Source organism: Pristiophorus japonicus, chromosome 5 (assembly GCF_044704955.1).
Source record: "Pristiophorus japonicus isolate sPriJap1 chromosome 5, sPriJap1.hap1, whole genome shotgun sequence".
Classification (NCBI taxonomy): domain Eukaryota; kingdom Metazoa; phylum Chordata; class Chondrichthyes; family Pristiophoridae; genus Pristiophorus; species Pristiophorus japonicus.
This window is the reverse complement of record NC_091981.1, coordinates 287,490,822-287,508,742: the sequence shown is the minus strand read 5'-3', so window position 1 is coordinate 287,508,742 and position 17,921 is coordinate 287,490,822. Positions and strand designations below refer to the sequence as shown.

The window sequence follows — 17,921 nt, the reverse complement described above, 5'->3', positions numbered from 1 at the left end:
TGGCTGTAAAGTGCTTTGGGACGTCTGCCGGTTGTGAAAGGCGCTATACAAATCCAAGTCTTTTTTCTTTTATGGGTGTTAAACCTGTCCCTCTTGAGGGTATTTAAAAAGGACTCCAGACAGTGATGCTGATTATAGACAGCCCTCAATGATCACCGCTACCTGGATATTAAAAAGCTGATCTCCGTTAAAGTGACCACGAAGCTGTCGGATTGTCGCAAAACCCCAACTGGTTCACCGATGACCCTTTAGGAAAGGAAACCTGCTGCCCTTACCCGGTCTGGGCCTATATGTGACTCCAGTCCAACACCGACATGGCTGATTCTTAGCTGCCCGCTGAAGTGTTCTAGCAAGCCACTCAGTTGTATTACAACCGTTACAAGCAGTTCAAGGAGAGGATCCCTCACCACCTTCACAGGGATGGCCAATAAATGCCAGTCTTGCCACATTCCAACAGTCACATTCCTGGTTTCTGTTGCCAGTAGAATTGTGCCAACAGTCTGTGTCTAAAAGGCGCTCATTCCACTTTTGAGTGGTGTGCCATGGTAAGTGCTGCCCACGGCAATATTTTGAAGAAGAGCAGGAGTTCTCCCTGGTGATCTGGCCAATATTTAATCCTTTAACCAACATCACTAAAAACAGATTATCTAGTCATTAGTACATTGCTCACTCAATTAATCATTAAACGTCAACCATGTGCCCCCTTGTTAAAGGGGCACAACCAATAAAATCTGTACATTAACGAAAATTCAAATGGAACAGTAACAAATCAAACCGGTTGTAATACATAGAAACATATAAAATTCTGACGGGACTGGAAAGGTTATATGCAAGAAGAATGTTCCCGATGTTGGGGAAGTCCAGAACCAGGGGTCACAGTCTTAGGATAAGGGGTAGGCCATTTAGGACTGAGATGAGGAACTTCTTCACTCAGAGAGTTGTTAACCTGTGGAATTCCCTACCGCAGAGAGTTGTTGATGCCAGTTCATTGGATATATTCAAGAGGGAGTTAGATATGGCCCTTACAGCTGAAGGGATCAAGGGGTATGGAGGGAAAGCAGGAACGGGGTACTGAAGGAATGATCAGCCATGATCTTATTGAATGGTGGTGCAGGCTCGATGTTTCTAATATCTTAGGGTGGATTCACTCTGGAGCATCCACGATGCTGAGAATGACGTGAGTATCACGTGTAGTGAGTTGGTCTTACCGCAGGAGAAGGGTCCACAGCCAGAAAGGGAATGGAAGACCAGCAGGAAGAGTAGTGCAAGAAAGATAGTGCAGGGGTCCCCTGTGGTCATCCCCCTGCAAAACAGATACACTGCTTTGAGTACTGTTGGGGGGGATGACTCATCAGGGGAGGGCAGCAGCAGCCAAGTTCATGGCACTGTGGCTGGCTCTGCTGCACAGGAGGGCAGGAAAAAGATTGGGAGCGCGATAGTGATAGGGGATTCGATGGTGAGGGGAATAGATAGGCGTTTCTGCGGCCGCAACCGAGACTCCAGGATGGTATGTTGCCTCCCTGGTGCAAGGGTCAAGGATGCCTCGGAGCAGGTGCAGGACATTCTGAAATGGGAGGGAGAACAGCCAGTTGTTGTAGTGCACATTGGTACCAACGACATAGGTAAAAAAAGGGATGAGGTCCTACGAAAATAATTTAAGGAGCTAGGAGCTAAATTAAAAAGTAGGACCTCAAAAGTAGTAATCTCGGGATTGCTACCAGTGCCACGTGCTAGTCAGAGTAGGAATTGCAGGATAGCGCAGATGAATACGTGGCTTGAGCAGTGGTGCAGCAGGGAGGGATTCAAATTCCTGGGGCATTGGAACCGGTTCTGGGGGAGGTGGGACCAGTACAAACCGGACGGTCTGCACCTGGCCAGGACCGGAACCAATGTCCTAGGGGGAGTGTTTGCTAGTGCTGTTGGGGAGGAGTTAAACTAATATTGCAGGGGGATGGGAACCTATGCAGGGAGACAGAGGGAGACAAAAATGAGGCAAAAGCAAAAGACAGAAAGGAGATGAGGAAAAGTGGAGGGCAGAGAAACCCAAGGCAAAGAACAAAAAGGGCCACTGTACAGCAAAATTCTAAAAGGACAAAGGGTGTTAAAAAAGCAAGCCTGAAGGCTTTGTGTCTTAATGCAAGGAGTATCCGCAATAAGGTGGATGAATTAAGTATGCAAATAGATGTTAACAAATATGATGTGATTGGGATTACGGAGACGTGGCTCCAGGATGATCAGGGCTGGGAACTCAACATCCAGGAGAATTCAACATTCAGGAAGGATAGAATAAAAGGAAAAGGAGGTGGGGTAGCATTGCTGGTTAAAGAGGAGATTAATGCAATAGTTAGGAAAGACATTAGCTTGGATGATGTGGAATCTATATGGGTAGAGCTGCAGAACACTAAAGGGCAAAAAACGTTAGTGGGAGTTGTGTACAGACCTCCAAACAGTAGTAGTGATGTTTGGGAGGGCATCAAACAGGAAATTAGGAGTGCTTGCAATAAAGGTGCAGCAGTTATAATGGGTGACTTTAATATGCACATAGATTGGGCTAGCCAAACTGGAAGCAATACGGTGGAGGAGGATTTCCTGGAGTGCATAAGGGATGGTTTTCTCGACCAATATGGCGAGGAACCAACTAGGGGGGAGGCCATCTTAGACTGGGTGTTGTGTAATGAGAGAGGATTAATTAGCAATCTCATTGTGCGAGGCCCCTTGGGGAAGAGTGACCATAATATGGTGGAATTCTGCATTAGGATGGAGAATGAAACAGTTAATTCAGAGACCATGGTCCAGAACTTAAAGAAGGGTAACTTTGAAGGTATGAGGCGTGAATTGGCTAAGATAGATTGGCGAATGATACTTAAGGGGTTGACAGTGGATGGGCAATGGCAGACATTTAGAGACCGCATGGATGAATTACAACAATTGTACATTCCTGTCTGGCGTAAAAATAAAAAAGGGAAGGTGGCTCAACCGTGGCTATCTAGGGAAATCAGGGATAGTATTAAAGCCAAGGAAGTGGCATACAAATTGGCCAGAAATAGCAGCGAACCTGGGGACTGGGAGAAATTTAGAACTCAGTAGAGGAGGACAAAGGGTTTGATTAGGGCAGGGAAAATGGAGTACGAGAAGAAGCTTGCAGGGAACATTAAGGCGGATTGCAAAAGTTTCTGTAGGTATGTAAAGAGAAAAAGGTTAGTAAAGACAAACGTAGGTCCCCTGCAGTCAGAATCAGGGGAAGTCATAACGGGGAACAAAGAAATGGCAGACCAATTGAACAAGTACTTTGGTTCAGTATTCACTGAGGAGGACACAAACAACCTTCCGGATATAAAAGGGGTCAGAGGGTCTAGTAAGGAGGAGGAACTGAGGGAAATCTTTATTAGTCGGGAAATTGTGTTGGGGAAATTGATGGGATTGAAGGCTGATAAATCCCCAGGGCCTGATGGACTGCATCCCAGAGTACTTAAGGAGGTGGCCTTGGAAATAGCAGATGCATTGACAGTCATTTTCCAACATTCCATTGACTCTGGATCAGTTCCTATCGAGTGGAGGGTAGCCAATGTAACCCCACTTTTTAAAAAAAAGGAGGGAGAGAGAAAGCAGGGAATTTTAGACCGGTCAGCCTGACCTCAGTAGTGGGTAAAATGATGGAATCAATTATTAAGGATGTCATAGCAGCGCATTTGGAAAATGGTGACATGATAGGTCCAAGTCAGCATGGATTTGTGAAAGGGAGATCATGCTTGACAAATCTTCTGGAATTTTTTGAGGATGTTTCCAGTAAAGTGGACAAAGGAGAACCAGTTGATGTGGTATATTTGGACTTTCAGAAGGCTTTCGACAAGGTCCCACACAAAAGATTAATGTGCAAAGTTAAAGCACATGGGATTGGGGGTAGTGTGCTGATGTGGATTGAGAACTGGTTGTCAGACAGGAAGCAAAGAGTAGGAGTAAATGGGTACTTTTCAGAATGGCAGGCAGTGACTAGTGGGGTACCGCAAGGTTCTGTGCTGGGGCCCCAGCTGTTTACATTGTACATTAATGATTTAGACGAGGGGATTAAATGTAGTATCTCCAAATTTGCGGATGACACGAAGTTGGGTGGCAGTGTGAGCTGCGAGGAGGATGCTATGAGGCTGCAGAGTGACTTGGATAGGTTAGGTGAGTGGGCAAATGCGTGGCAGATGAAGTATAATGTGGATAAATGTGAGGTTATCCACTTTGGTGGTAAAAACAGAGAGACAGACTATTATCTGAATGGTGACAGATTAGGAAGGGGGAAGGTGCAGCGAGACCTGGGTGTCATGGTACATCAGTCATTGAAGGTTGGCATGCAGGTACAGCAGGCGGTTAAGAAAGCAAATGGCATGTTGGCCTTCATAGCGAGGGGATTTGAGTACAGGGGCAGGGAGGTATTGCTACAGTTGTATAGGGCCTTGGTGAGGCCACACCTGGAGTATTGTGTACAGTTTTGGTCTCCTAACTTGAGGAAGGACGTTCTTGCTATTGAGGGAGTGCAGCGAAGATTCACCAGACTGATTCCCGGGATGGTGGGACTGACCCATCAAGAAAGACTGGATCAACTGGGCTTGTATTCACTGGAGTTCAGAAGAGTGAGAGGGGACCTCATAGAAACGTTTAAAATTCTGACGGGTTTGGACAGGTTGGATGCAGGAAGAATGTTCCCAATGTTGGGGAAGTCCAGAACCAGGGATCACAGTCTAAAGATAAGGGGCAAGCCATTTGGGACCGAGATGAGGAGAAACTTCTTCACCCAGAGAGTGGTGAACCTGTGGAATTCTCTACCACAGAAAGTAGTTGAGGCCAATTCACTAAATATATTCAAAAAGGGAGTGCAATGAAGTCCTTACTACTAGGGGGATCAAGGGGTATGGCAAAAAAGCAGGAAGGGGGTACTGAAGTTTCATGTTCAGCCATGAACTCATTGATCCAGGCTAGAAGGGCTGAATGGCCTGCTCCTGCACCTATTTTCTATGTTTCTATCTTGTTTCCGGGGGTGATAATACACTCCAGTCCCTCCGAAGCCCAGCTGTGGCGGAAGGCCGCGAGCGTACCGGTGGACACCACGTGCTCCATCTCCAGGGACACCCTGGCGCGAACGTAGCCGCGGAAGAGAGGCAGGCAGTTGGGCCGAATGACCCCCTGCACCGTCCACTGCCTGGACCTTTTAACGGCCACCTTGGCCAGGCCCAGGGGCAGTCTTACAAGGAGGCCCTCTGGCCTGCCCGCTCCCCTCCGCACCGAGTGCCCAAAAGGTCAGGAGCATGGGACTGAAGTGCAACTAGACATCGAGGAGCAGCCCCTTCAATTAGTGGAAGCAGGAATTGCAACCTCTCACACTCTGTGTATATATGGAACATGGACTCCTCCAGGCCGCAGAAAATGCAGGCGGTCAGGGAGTCCGTGAATTGACTTAAAACTTTATTGCACGAGATTGCCCTGTGCAACACCCTGCTGACCAAGTCCCAATAGATTAAGGGAGGACTCCCGTGCAGATTAGCACATTACTGTGTGATAATTAGCTGTCACATTTCCTACAGCAGTAACTGGACTTCACAAGTACTTAATTGGCTGTAGCTGTAAAGCACCTTGGGACATCCTGAAAGGTGTTAGCTCATTACCCGTGGATGGTTAATGAGGCAACATCTCCCACACTCCAGACCTGACACTTGCAACAGTTGCAGAAAGAAAATATTTCAATTAATACAGAACGGCAGTGGCGAGACCACGGCACTCACCTACTATGTTGATGAAAGCCTGTAACCCGGAGGAACACTGTCTGTTGACACAGTACACAGGGACCGACTCGGGAATACCGCTGGGAAGTAGAAACAATAAACGGTTTAAAATGACCAAGAGTACAGAGCCTGTGGGTCAAAACAATTGGGGAAGAAAAGAATGAAAACAAGTACCTCAAGAACTGAGCCACCCTTGCCATTAATGCCCCGGCGCCTGGCTGCAAGACGTTCCCTAATGGGAGATCAAACAAATGCTCAATGTGATGGCAAAAGTCAACAAAAGGCTTACATAGGATATACAGCACAGAAACAGGCCATTCGGCCCAACCAGTCCACGTTGGCGTTTATGCTCCACTCCAGCCTCCTCCTGCCTTTCCTCAGCTAAATCTATCAGATTAACTCTCGATTCCCATCTCCCTCGTGTGCTTGTCTAGCCTCCCCTTAAATGCATCGATACTATTCGCTTCAACCACTCCCTGTGGTAGCGAGCTTCACATTCTCACCATTCTTTGGGTAAAGAAGTTTCTTCTGAATTCCCTAGGTGGTGGTGAGCTGCCTTCGTGAAGCGCTGCAGTCCGTGTGGTGAAGGTACTCCCACAGTGCACTCACACAGGAAATTCCATAATTTTGACCCAGCGACGATGAAGGAACGCCGATATATTTCCAAGTCAGGATGGTGTGTAACTTGGAGGGGAACTTGCAAGTGATGGTGTTCCCATGCGCCTGCTGCCCATGTCCTTCTAGGTGGTAGAGGTCACGGGTTTGGGAGGTGCTGTCGAAGAAGCCTTGGCGAGTTGCTGCAGTGCATCTTGTAGATGGTACACACTGCAGCCATTTAGGACAATGGGAAAAACACACAAATAGTTGCTTTGAATTTGTGTATTGTCTCTTACAGTTTGTTAGCCCCAAAATGACAATAGCCCATTTAATTGACGTTGGCAATTCCATTTTATTTGATATATTCACTCCCAATTTTCTTCTTTACTTCCCCTACAGCACTGGCTTATGCTGGTGTATAGTTCCTTGGGTTCCAGCTACTCTCCATAGTTGCTATACTCATGTCAATGTAGGCAGGGAGTGTCAGAAAGTAATTTGGAAGGCTGGCATTACAACCCAGTCCCATCCAGTCCTTACCTGACATGTTTATATGTGTACTCTCCAAAGAATTCATTGGATACTCTCTGGGAGTGGCGATTTCGTATGATTTTCCCACTCCCTAACCCAGAGACATTGAGACTAATTGTAGCCCCGCTGCAAATGGAGATTGAGGGTATTCCTGGTCTTTTGGCTCAGTGTTACAGAAGATATTTCACTTACCATCATAGGCAATTAATAATCTAATTTAATTATGGTCATTCCATTTAGGATTTCATTGCATATCGTCTTTGTGCGTCGATGCACACTCTCAAACTGTTTCACACCATGAGCTACTTGTGAAGGGCAGTGGCCGTTATGGTGGACAGCCATCTGTCACAGACGAGTGATCCACTCATCTATGTTTTGTTAAGGGAGCAACTCAGAACCTTCTACCGCACTGCTGTACAAATCAAAAGTACGTTCAAATTTACAAGCCAGTGAATTGTGTAAAACCGAAGAACTGAACATGTAAGTTAATGAGGGGGCTCGACAAGATGGATGCAGAGAGGATATTTCCACTCATGGGGAAACTAAAGCTAGGGGACATAATCTCAGAATAAGGGGCCGCCCATTTAAAACTGAGATGAGGAGGAATTTCTTCTCTCAGAGAGTTGTAAATCTGTGGAATTCTCTTGCCCCAGAGAGCTGCGGAGGCTGGGTCATTGAATATATTTAAGGCGGAGATAGGCAGAGTTTTGAGTGCTAAGGGAATAAAGGATTATGGGGATCGGGCAGGGAAGTGGAGCTGAGTCCATGATCAGATCAGCCATGATCTTATTAAATGGCGGAGCAGGCTCGAGGGACCAGGTGGCCTTTTCCTGCTCCTATTTCTTATGTTCTTATGAACATGCAACGTGGCTCAATAGATAGCACACTCCCCTCGGAGTCTGAAGGTTGTGGATTCAAGCCCCACGCCCGAGCACATAATCGAGGCTGTCACTCCAGCGCAGTACTGAGGGTGCACTGCACTGTCGGAGGGGCCGTCTTTCGGATTAGACATTAAACCGAGGCTCTGTCTGCTCTCTCAGGTAAAAGATCCCATGGCACTATTTTGAAGAGGGGCAGGGGAGTTCTCCCCGGTGTCCTGGCCAATGTTTGTCCCTCAACCTAAAAACAGATAATCTGGGTATTTATTTCAATGCGGTGTGCAAATTAGGTACCGACATTGCAATAGGGGCTGCATTTCAAAAGTACTTCACTGGCTCCACTGTCGGAGTGCAGCAGTCCCTCAGTATTGCACGGGAAAATCAGCCTGGACTTTGCGCACAAGTCTCTGGAGTGGGCCTTGAACAACAATGAACAATATATATGCCCTTTCTGAACTGACAATCCTCCTTGGTCAGTGCAGTCAATTATGTTAGAAACAAATCCTTGATGACAGCACTTTTTATGAAATTTCACTCTGCATCTGAATTGGATAAAAAGAATGAAAAAGGGGACTTTTTAAAAACAGGTTTCAGTTACCAACACATATGTCCCCCAGGTCGCGAGGGTTAAGCTTGACGTCGTTCAGCACGGCTTGCATGACAGTGGAGAGCAGCTCATCTGGTGTCGTGTCCTGTAAGAACCACAGAAATTAGCGATCGGAAACATGAGAAAAGGGAAGGAACGGCTATGGGGAAAGTATTGTTCAAAAATACTCCCCTCAATCTGGCATTGACCCAATATAATCCAAACCATGACAGCAATAATTCTTATTCCAAATACAGGTAGGGGGAAATGCATCCCAGGAAAATTATTCAAGAAGAAGAATATTATAATTCAAAAACTACTGTGGAATAAATTACCACGTAAAGCAGTTAGTGAAGCAGACAGTGTCTGCTCAAGGGGTGGTTAACTTCCGGCGGAATCCAGGATTGAGAATTGCCCTGCAACAGAATAACTTTAATTACTTGAGTTGCCAACCTTCCTAGATTTCCCGGGAGGGAGGATTGGCACTGGGATCAGGGGTGGTGGAAAATAAGGGTTAGAGGTTGGGAGGGGTGGGGAATGGGGGTTAGAGGTTGGGAGGGGTGGGGAATGGGGGTTAGAGGTTTGCGGGTTGGGAATGGGGGTTAGAGGTTGGGAGGGTGGAGAATGGGGGTTAGAGGTTGGGAGGGTGGAGAATAGGGGTTAGAGGTTAGCGGGGTGGGGAATGGGGCTTAGAGGTTAGCGGGGTGGGGAATGGGGGTTAGAAGCTGGGAGGGGTGGGGAATGGGGGTTAGAGGTTTGTGGGGTGGGGAATGGGGGTTAGAGGTTGGGAGGGTGGGGAATGGGGGTTAGAGGTTGGGAGGGTGAAGAATAGGGGTTAGAGGTTAGCGGGGTGGGGAATGGGGGTTAGAGGTTAGCAGGGTGGGGGAATGGGGGTTAGAGGTTGGGAGGGTGGGGAATGGGGGTTAGAGGTTAGCGGGGTGGGGAATGGGGGTTAGAGGTTGGGAGGGTGGGGAATGGGGGTTAGAGGTTAGCGGGGTGGGGAATGGGGGTTAGAGGTTAGCGGGGTGGGGAATGGGGGTTAGAGGTTAGCGGGGTGGGGAATGGGGGTTAGAGGTTAGAGGTTAGCGGGGTGGGGAATGGGGATTAGAGGTTAGCGGGGTGGGGAATGGGGATTAGAGGTTAGTGGGTGGGGGAATGGGGATTAGAGGTTAGCAGGGTGGGGAATGGGGGTTAGAGGTTAGCGGGGTGGGGGAATGGGGGTTAGAGGTTAGTGGGGTGGGGAATGGGGGTTAGAGTTAGCGGGGTGGGGAATGGGGGTTAGAGGTTAGCGGGGTGGGGAATGGGGGTTAGAAGTTAGCGGGGTGGGGAATGGGGGTTAGAGGTTAGCGGGGTGGGGAATGGGGGTTAGAGGTTAGCGGTTGTGGTCAGGAATGCAGGTTTAGTGGTTACCTGGTGGGGTAAGGTCTCTTTCAGCATCATTACCTCTGGTGTCCCCCAAGGATCTATCCTTGGTCCCCTCCTATTTCTCATCTATATGTTGCCCCTTGACGATATCATCCGGAAACACAGTGTCAGTTTCCACGTGTACGTTGACGTCACCCAGCTATGCCTCACTACCACATCTCTTGACCCCTACACAGTCTCTAAATTGTCAGACTGCTTGTCCGACATCAGCAGAAATATTCTCCAATTGAATATTGGGAAGACCGAAGCCATTGTTTTCGGTACCCGCCACAAACTCCGCTCCCTAGCCACTGACTCCATTTTTCTCCGAAGCTAAATCAGACTGTTCCCAATCTTGGTGTCATATTTCACCCTGAAATTAGCTTTCAACCACATATCCGCAGCAGAACTAAGACCGCCTATTTCCACCTCCGTAATTTCGCTCGTCTCCACCCTTGCCTCACCTCATAGAAACATAGAAAATAGGTGCAGGAGTAGGCCATTCGACCCCACGAGCCTGCACCACCATTGAATAAGATCATGGCTGATCATTCACCTCAGTACCCCTTCCTGCTTTCTCTCCATACCCCTTGATCCCTTTAGCCGTAAGAGCCATATCTAACTCCCTCTTGAATATATCCAATGAATTGACATCAACAACTCTCTGCGGCAGGGAATTCCACAGGTTAACAACTCCCTGAATGAAGAAGTTTCTCCTCATCTCAGTTCTAAATGGCTTACCCCTTATCCTCAGACTGTGTCCCCTGGTTCTGGGCTTCCCCAGCATTGGGAACATTCTTCCTGCATCTAACCTGTCCTGTCCAGTCCTGTCAGAATTTTATATGTTTCTATGAGATCCCTTCTCATCCTTCTAAACTCCAGTGAATAAAGGCCCAGTCGATCCAGTCTCTCTTCATATGTCAGTCCTGCCATCCCGGAAATCAGTCTGGTGAACCTTCGCTGCACTCCCTCAATAGCAAGAACATCCTTCCTCAGATTAGGAGACCAAAACTGAACACAACATTCCAGGTGGGGCCTCACCAAGGCCCTGTACAACTGCAGCAAGACCTCCCTGCTCCTATACTCAAAACTCCTAGCTATGAAGGCCAACATACCATTTGCCTTCTTCACCGCCTGCTGTACTGCATGTCAACTGTCAATGACTGATGTACCATGACACCCAGGTCTCGTTGAACCTCCTCTTTTCCTAATCTGCCGCCATTCAGATAATATTCTGCCTTTGTGTTTTTGCCACCAAAGTGGATAACCTCACATTTATCCACATTATACTGCATCACCTAATCTGTTTTGGTCACCTTACTTAAGGAAGGATATACTAGCTTTGGAGGGGGTACAGAGACGATTCCGGAGATGAGGGGGTTACCTTATGATGATACATTGAGTAGACTGGGTCTTTACTCGTTGGAGTTCAGAAGGATGAGGGGTGATCTTAAAGAAACATTTAAAATAATGAAAGGGATAGATAAGATAGAGGCAGAGAGGTTGTTTCCACTGGTCGGGGAGACTAGAACTAGGGGGCACAGCCTTAAAATATGGGGGAGCCAATTTAAAAGTTGAGAAGGAATTTCTTCTCCCAGAGGGTTGTGAATCTGTGGAATTCTCTGCCCAAGGAAGCAGTTGAGGCTAGCTCATTGAATGTATTTAAGTCACAGATAGATAGATTTTTAACCAATAAGGGAATTAAGGGTTACGGGGAGCGGGCAGGTAAGTGGAGCTGAGTCCACGGCCAGATCAGCCATGATCTTGTTGAATGGCAGAACAGGCTCGAGGGGCTAGATGTACATTAGGAACTCCTGTTCCTAATTCTTATGTTCTTATGTTCTTATGTCCAAGTCACCCTGCAGTCTCTTAGCGTCTTCCTCACAGCTCACACCACCATCCAGTTTAGTGTCATTGATATTACACTCAATTCGTTTATCCAAATCATTAATGTATATTGTAAATATACATCCGCTGCTGAAGCCCTCATCCATGCCTTTGTTACCTCTAGACTTGATTATTGCAACGCACTCCTAGCTGGCCTCCCACATTCTGCCCTACGTAAACTAGAGATGATCCAAAACTAGGCTGCCCGTGCCCCTAACTCACACCGAGTCCCGCTCACCCATCACCCCTGTGCTTGCTGACCTACATTGGCTCCCTGTTAAGCAACGCCTCGATTTCAAAATTCTCATCCTTATTTTCAAATCCCCCCATGGCCTCGCCCCCTCCCTATCTCTGTAATCTCCTCCAGCCCCACAACCCCCACCCCTACCCCTACCCCAAGATGTCTGCGCTCCTCTAGTTCTGCCCTCCTGAGCATTGCTGATTTTAATCGCTCGTCCATTGGTGGCCGTGCCTTCTGTTGCCTAGGCCCTAAGCTCTGGAACTCCCTGCCTAAACCTCTCTGCCTCTCTTTCCTCCTTCAAGGCACTCCTTAAAACCTACCTCTTTGACCAAACTTTTGGTCACATGCCCCAATTTCTATTTATGCAGCTCGGTGTCAATTTTTTTGGTCTCATAATACTCCTGTAAAGCGCCTTGGGATGTTTCACTGCATTGAAGGCGCTATATAAATACAAGTTGTTGTTGTTAGACGTTACCTCGGGTTAGAGTTTACTGGGGTTACCTGGGGTTAGAGGTACATTTGCAGACACCATGTGATCAGATGGCACATGATCTGCCCCCCCCTGGAATCCTCCAGCCCCACCTCAGACATTGTGCAATCCCAAGGTCCTAGGCCGTGCAATGTGCCCAGGCAAGAATCGATTCCTGCCCTGACCTATGACCCCCCCCTCCCCTAGTTACCTTGAAGCTCCCTCTCCGGGCTTTGCCGATGGCCGTCCGCAGTCCGTGCACCACCACCACCGGCTCCGCGGCCCAGCTGCCGGCCTGGGGAGCGGCACCAGCAGCACAGCAGTGTGGCCGCACCGAGCCGGCCCGTTGACCATGACCATGCCCCGGGGCCAGGTGACGGGACAACACTTGGAAACGCAGCATCTCCAGGGCCTGAGTGAGTGAGGGAGGGGGGAGGGGCTGGAGCCCAGCCCGGCGGGCGCTGATTGGTCCACTCCCGCTCGGGCTTTGATTGGCCCTGGTTCCACTCGGGTTTTGATTGGTCCGGCTTGTTATTGGTCGGCTCCGTGTTCTGTCACGTGACGGCCTGACTTGCCCGCTATTACACCGGATATGCGGCGCAGAGACAGGCCATTCGGCCCAACAGGTTTATGTTGCACTCCAGCCTCCTCCCGTCTTTCCTCACCTAACTATCAGCATAACCCTCCATTCCCTTCTCCTTCATATACTTGTCCAGCCTCCCCTTTAAATGCATCAATACTATTCACCCCAACCACTCCCTGTGGTAGTGAGTTCCACATTCTCATCACTCTCTGGGTAAAGAAGTTTCTTCTGAATTCCCAATTGGATTTCTTGGCGACTATCTTCTTTTGCGGTAGTCCCTCGGAATCGAGGATGACTTGCTTCCACACTAAAAATTAGTTCTCAGGTGACTGAAGAGTCCACCGCAGGACCTACAGTCTCAGCAATAAAACTCGAGGTGCTCAGCGCCCTCCCAGATGCACTTCCTCTACTTTGAGCGGTCTTGGACCAGGGATTCCCAAGTGTCGATGGGGATGTTGCACTTTTTCCAAGGAGGCTTTGAGGGTGTCCTTGAAGCGTTTCCTCTGCCCACCTGGGGTTAGTTTGCCATGCAGGAGTTCAGAGTAGACCGCTTGCTTTGGGAGTCTCGTGTCAGGCATGTGGACAAAGTGGCCCGTCCAGCGGAGCTGATTGTGGCCAATGCTTCGATGCTGGGGATGTTGACCTGAGCGAGAACACGGACGTTGGTGCGCCTATCCTGCCAATGGATTTTCAGGATCTTGCAGAGGCAACGTTGGTGGTACTTCTCCAGTGTTTTATGGTGCCTGCTGTACATAGTCCATGTCTCGGAACCAAAAACGAGGGCGGGTATAACTACTGCTCAGTTGACCATGAGTTTGTTGCCAACTTTGAGGTGCTGGTCTTCGCTCTCTTCCTCATCATTATCATACTACAGTACGCAGATGATGCTTGCGTCTGCGCACACTCGGAGGCAAAACTCCAAGCCATTGTCAACACCTTCACCTAGGCGTATGAGACCATGGGCCTTACACTAAACATCTGTAAGACAAAGATCTTCTACTAACCTTCCCCGTCACACAGCTTTGCCCCCCCCCCCCCCCCCAAGTTATTGGACAACATGGACCATTTTCCATACCTCAGGAACCTACCGTCAACAAGGGCAGACATCGATAACGAGGTCCAGCACCACCTTCAGTGTGCCAGTTCAGCCTTTGGCAACTGTAGACCCCTGAAGATAGCAGGCCCTGTAGATAAGGTGGTTAAGACATACTTGCCTTTATTAGCCGAGGCATAGAATACAAGAGCAGGGAGGTTATGCTTGAACTGTATAAAACACTAGTTAGGTACAGTTCTGGTCACATTATAGGAAAGATGTGATTGCACTAGAGAGGGTGCAGAGGAGATTTACAAGGATGTTGCCTGGACTGGAGAATTCTAGATATGAAGAAAAAAAGGCTGGGGTCGTTTCCTTTGGAACAGAGTGTGAGGAGAGACCTTATTGAGGTGTATAAAATTATGAGGTGCCTAGATAGAGTAGATGGGAAGGACCTATTTCCCTTAGCAGATGGGTCAACAACAAGACGGCATAGATTTAAAGTAACTGGCAAGAGGTTTAGAGGGGATTTGAGAGGAAATATTTTCACCCAGAGGGTGGTGGGGGTCTGAAACTCACTGCCTAAAAGGGTGGTAGACGCAGGAACCCTCACCACATTTAAAAAGTACTTGGATGTGCACTTGAAGTGCCATAACCTGCAGGGTTACGGACCAAGAGCTGGAAAGTGTGATTAGGCTGGATAGCTCTTTTTGGCCGGTATATACACGATGGGCTGAATGGCCTCCTTCTGTGCCGTAAACATCTAGGATTCTAAGAGAAATTGATGCATCAACACAGGAACAGAGGAAATCTCCGTGTCGTGTAGACCCCTTGCTCCGCCTGTAGGAATGCGGAAATCGCATCTTGCCCCGTCCAACAGTTTCCAAAGTTCAGAACCATAGAACAAACACAAGACAATGGATTTGTGAAATAAAACTTATTTTACTTAAAGACAGCAGGGAACTACAAATAAGTTCACACACAACTGTACCATATAATACTCCTGATTATACTTCAGCACACAGCAATATCCCCTTACTTTCAGATCAAGTGATAAGCAGCAAATATGCCAACACCAGTGAGTGGTTGGTTCGTTGATGGCTTGGACGTATGATTTTAACTGACAACTGACCAAGTTGCCCTCTCTCTTGATTGTAGTCTGTCTTTTCGCAGCATGGGTTATACCAAAAAGCTTGGCAACTTGCCCACTTTGTACATTTAAAATTAGACTGGCAGTTTTTTTTCAGTTAAAAAGTCAGTTCATTAAATTGTCCACAGATGGTCTTATCAATTCCTCGGGATAGCCCAACCGTCTGTTTTTGTCCGAGGTCACTCCTTTTATCTGAGAGAAAGGCAGCTTTTGCAGTGTTTAGCAGTTTCTTTTAATTAGAGTTTCACAGCAACTAGCCTCCTGGTCTCGCAAAGCATGATGGTATATAAAATTTGGTCAACTTTTAAGTTTGGCCAAGTTATAGCAGTTACAGCAAACTTATAGCAGAAGATGGTGTTTTCTTACAGACCGTACAAATCTAAAGAAAGACATCTGCTTTTCTATATAGATCATTCTACATACAGAAAAAAATCTCAACAACTTGCAATTATCATAGAATGATACAGCAGAGGCTATTTGGCCCATCATGCCTGAGCTGGCTGTTTGCTGCTTGTGGGAGCCTGCTGTGCACAAACTGGCTTTCGCGTTTCCCACATTACATCAGTATTCAAAAAGTACTTCATTGGCTGTGAGGTACTTTGGAACGTTGTGCAAGGTGCTGTCCAATTAGTCACACTCCCATTACTCATTCCCCAAAGCTGTGCAAATTTTCCCCCTTCAAACAATTATCCAATTTTCTTTTGAAAGTGATTATTGAGTCTGCTTCCACAACCCTTTCAGGTACAGGTTGAGCGTCTGAAATCCGGAGTTCCGAAATGTCCCTGAATCCAGACCGATCCGTGGCGAGGTTGTCCAGAATCCGGAAAATGTTCCAAAATCTGAACCTGCCCCTTGCCCGGACCCCCATTTCGCTTGGTAGTAACTATTGTAGGCAGTGACAAGAGTATAATTACAGAAACAATGGATTGAATTATTTGTGCAGTACTGTTGACATCAGTTGTCCGCCTGTTACAGAGAGACATAATATATAGGTCTAGGATTGAACTCTGTCTGAAACAGTTTAGTGATTTTACTGCTATGCATGCATTCCCCCCCCCCCCCCCCCCCTTATCTTGCTTATACCGCATTTCTGGATTCGGGACATCGGAGAGACTTTCCAAAATCCGGAACAGCCTCAGTCCCGAGGCTTCTGGATTTAGGACGCCATATCTGTAAGTGCATTCCGGCCCATAATAACTCTATAAAAACATTTCTCCTCATGTCGCCAATCACCATAAATCTGCATCCTCTGGTTACTGACCCATCTGCCAATGGAAACAGTTTCTCCTTATTTACTCTATTAAAATCCTTCACGATTTTGAATACCTCCATCAAATCTCCCCTCATTAGTCTCTGCTCTAATGACAATAACCCCAATTTCTCTAGTCTATCCACGTAACTGAAGTCCCCTATCCCCGGTACCATTCATGTAAATCTCTTCTGCATCCTTCTTAAAAAGTGTGGTACCCAGAATTGGACAATACTCCAGCCAGGGGCCAAACTAGTGTTATATAAAGGTTTAGCATAACTTCCTTGCAGTTGTGCTTTAGGTAGGTGAATCCACACCTTTCTCTTTTCTCCAACTCCAGAATCCAACCTGAAGCTGTCCGGATGGGATAAAACAGTCAAGGTTCACGACTCAGTATTCTTTTAACTGTTTATTATACTACAGATAACAAACATCACTGCACTGTTCTCTTTAACTTCGAACTGTAACTCTCTAACTTCAAGCACTACTCACTCCCATGGTCATTCAGAGCATGTTTCCATATGTGCGATTGCCCAACTCAGCCCGAAGTTCCCTTGCAAGCTGCTAAGGGTTGTCCCTAAACACACTCCTTTTAAAACACAAAGGTCCTACCCGTGACAATAATGACACAATCCCTCCTTTTAATGTACCATTTGATCACTTCCCCATCCTGAGTCAGCGAATAGTTCATTGTCACTCAAAGAAATGTCCTCCTTCTGATCGATGTTCCACCATTATCAGTGTTTTTGATGGGGAGTTTCAGATCCATAATGGGTTTTTCACTCCTGCAACAAGGTTGCCATTGGTATTTCAAAAGGATGAGGCGACCACTCCAGACTTGGTGGGGCTGTGGTCATTACCTGTCCTGTTTTGCCAACAGCCTCACCAGGGGAGGTGAATTGACAAGCAGTCCTTTAGATTGAAACAAATCCCGAGACGCAGAGTGCCCACAGCGATTGGTCTGCCCTCAAGGCTTCCATAACCAGCGCCTGCGAAGAGGCGCTTGGTCACTCAACCAGGAAACACCCAAGACTGGTTTGATGAGAACAACCTGGAGATCCAGGAGCTAATAAGCCGCAAGCTCAAGGCATTTCTGAACTTAATGCAGCAATCCAATTCGGGAGCAACAAAGCAGCTCTACAGGCGGCTGATGGCCGAGGTCCAACAAATGTCATTGTGTAGTCTGATAAAGTCAATCAATCGTGTCCGTGTCTCTGTTTGAGTCATTTCTTCCTGCATTTCGTTCCTGCTGGCAGCTTTAATTGTCAGCTTACTTCAAGTTAAATGCGTTCTTCCTGCAGGCCTGACTAGTGCTCTGTGGCGGTAATTTTCCCCTAAACGGGTGGGTTTGGAGCGTGGGGCAAGTTAAATCGTTAAAAATATGAATCCTGACCTGATCCCGCCCCTGCAATCCCCAGTTACCCCCGCCCCTCCACAATCCCTGATCCGCTGGTGATCCTGCAACTCCTCCGGCTGATCCTCTCTTTCCCCTCCCCCAATTGCCAACTACCCCCCCCTCCAGCCAATTGTGCCGACCACATCCTAATTCTT

At 47.6% G+C, this 17,921-nt stretch overlaps 1 protein-coding gene across 8 annotated transcripts in view; it reads right to left on the bottom strand.

Moving 5' to 3' along the window:
* Window positions 1–12,776, bottom strand: part of acaa1 (acetyl-CoA acyltransferase 1) — a 120,762-nt gene extending 107,986 nt beyond the window's left edge. For 7 of the 8 annotated variants that reach the window (XR_011593407.1, XM_070881767.1, XM_070881766.1 and 4 more), the window contains exons 1-4: window positions 12,567–12,776; window positions 8,367–8,460; window positions 5,940–5,997; window positions 5,766–5,845 (exon numbers count right to left, since the gene is read on the bottom strand). Coding sequence is in view for 7 of the 8 variants with exons in the window: in XM_070881767.1 (XP_070737868.1) it covers window positions 5,766–5,845; window positions 5,940–5,997; window positions 8,367–8,460; window positions 12,567–12,758 (424 nt within the window). In the remaining variant the exon portion in view is untranslated. Of the gene's footprint in view, window positions 1–5,765; window positions 5,846–5,939; window positions 5,998–8,366; window positions 8,461–12,387; window positions 12,449–12,566 lie in introns of those variants that run through there. The other variant, XM_070881764.1, reaches the window with a different exon arrangement.
* Window positions 12,777–17,921: the final 5,145 nt, after the last annotated feature.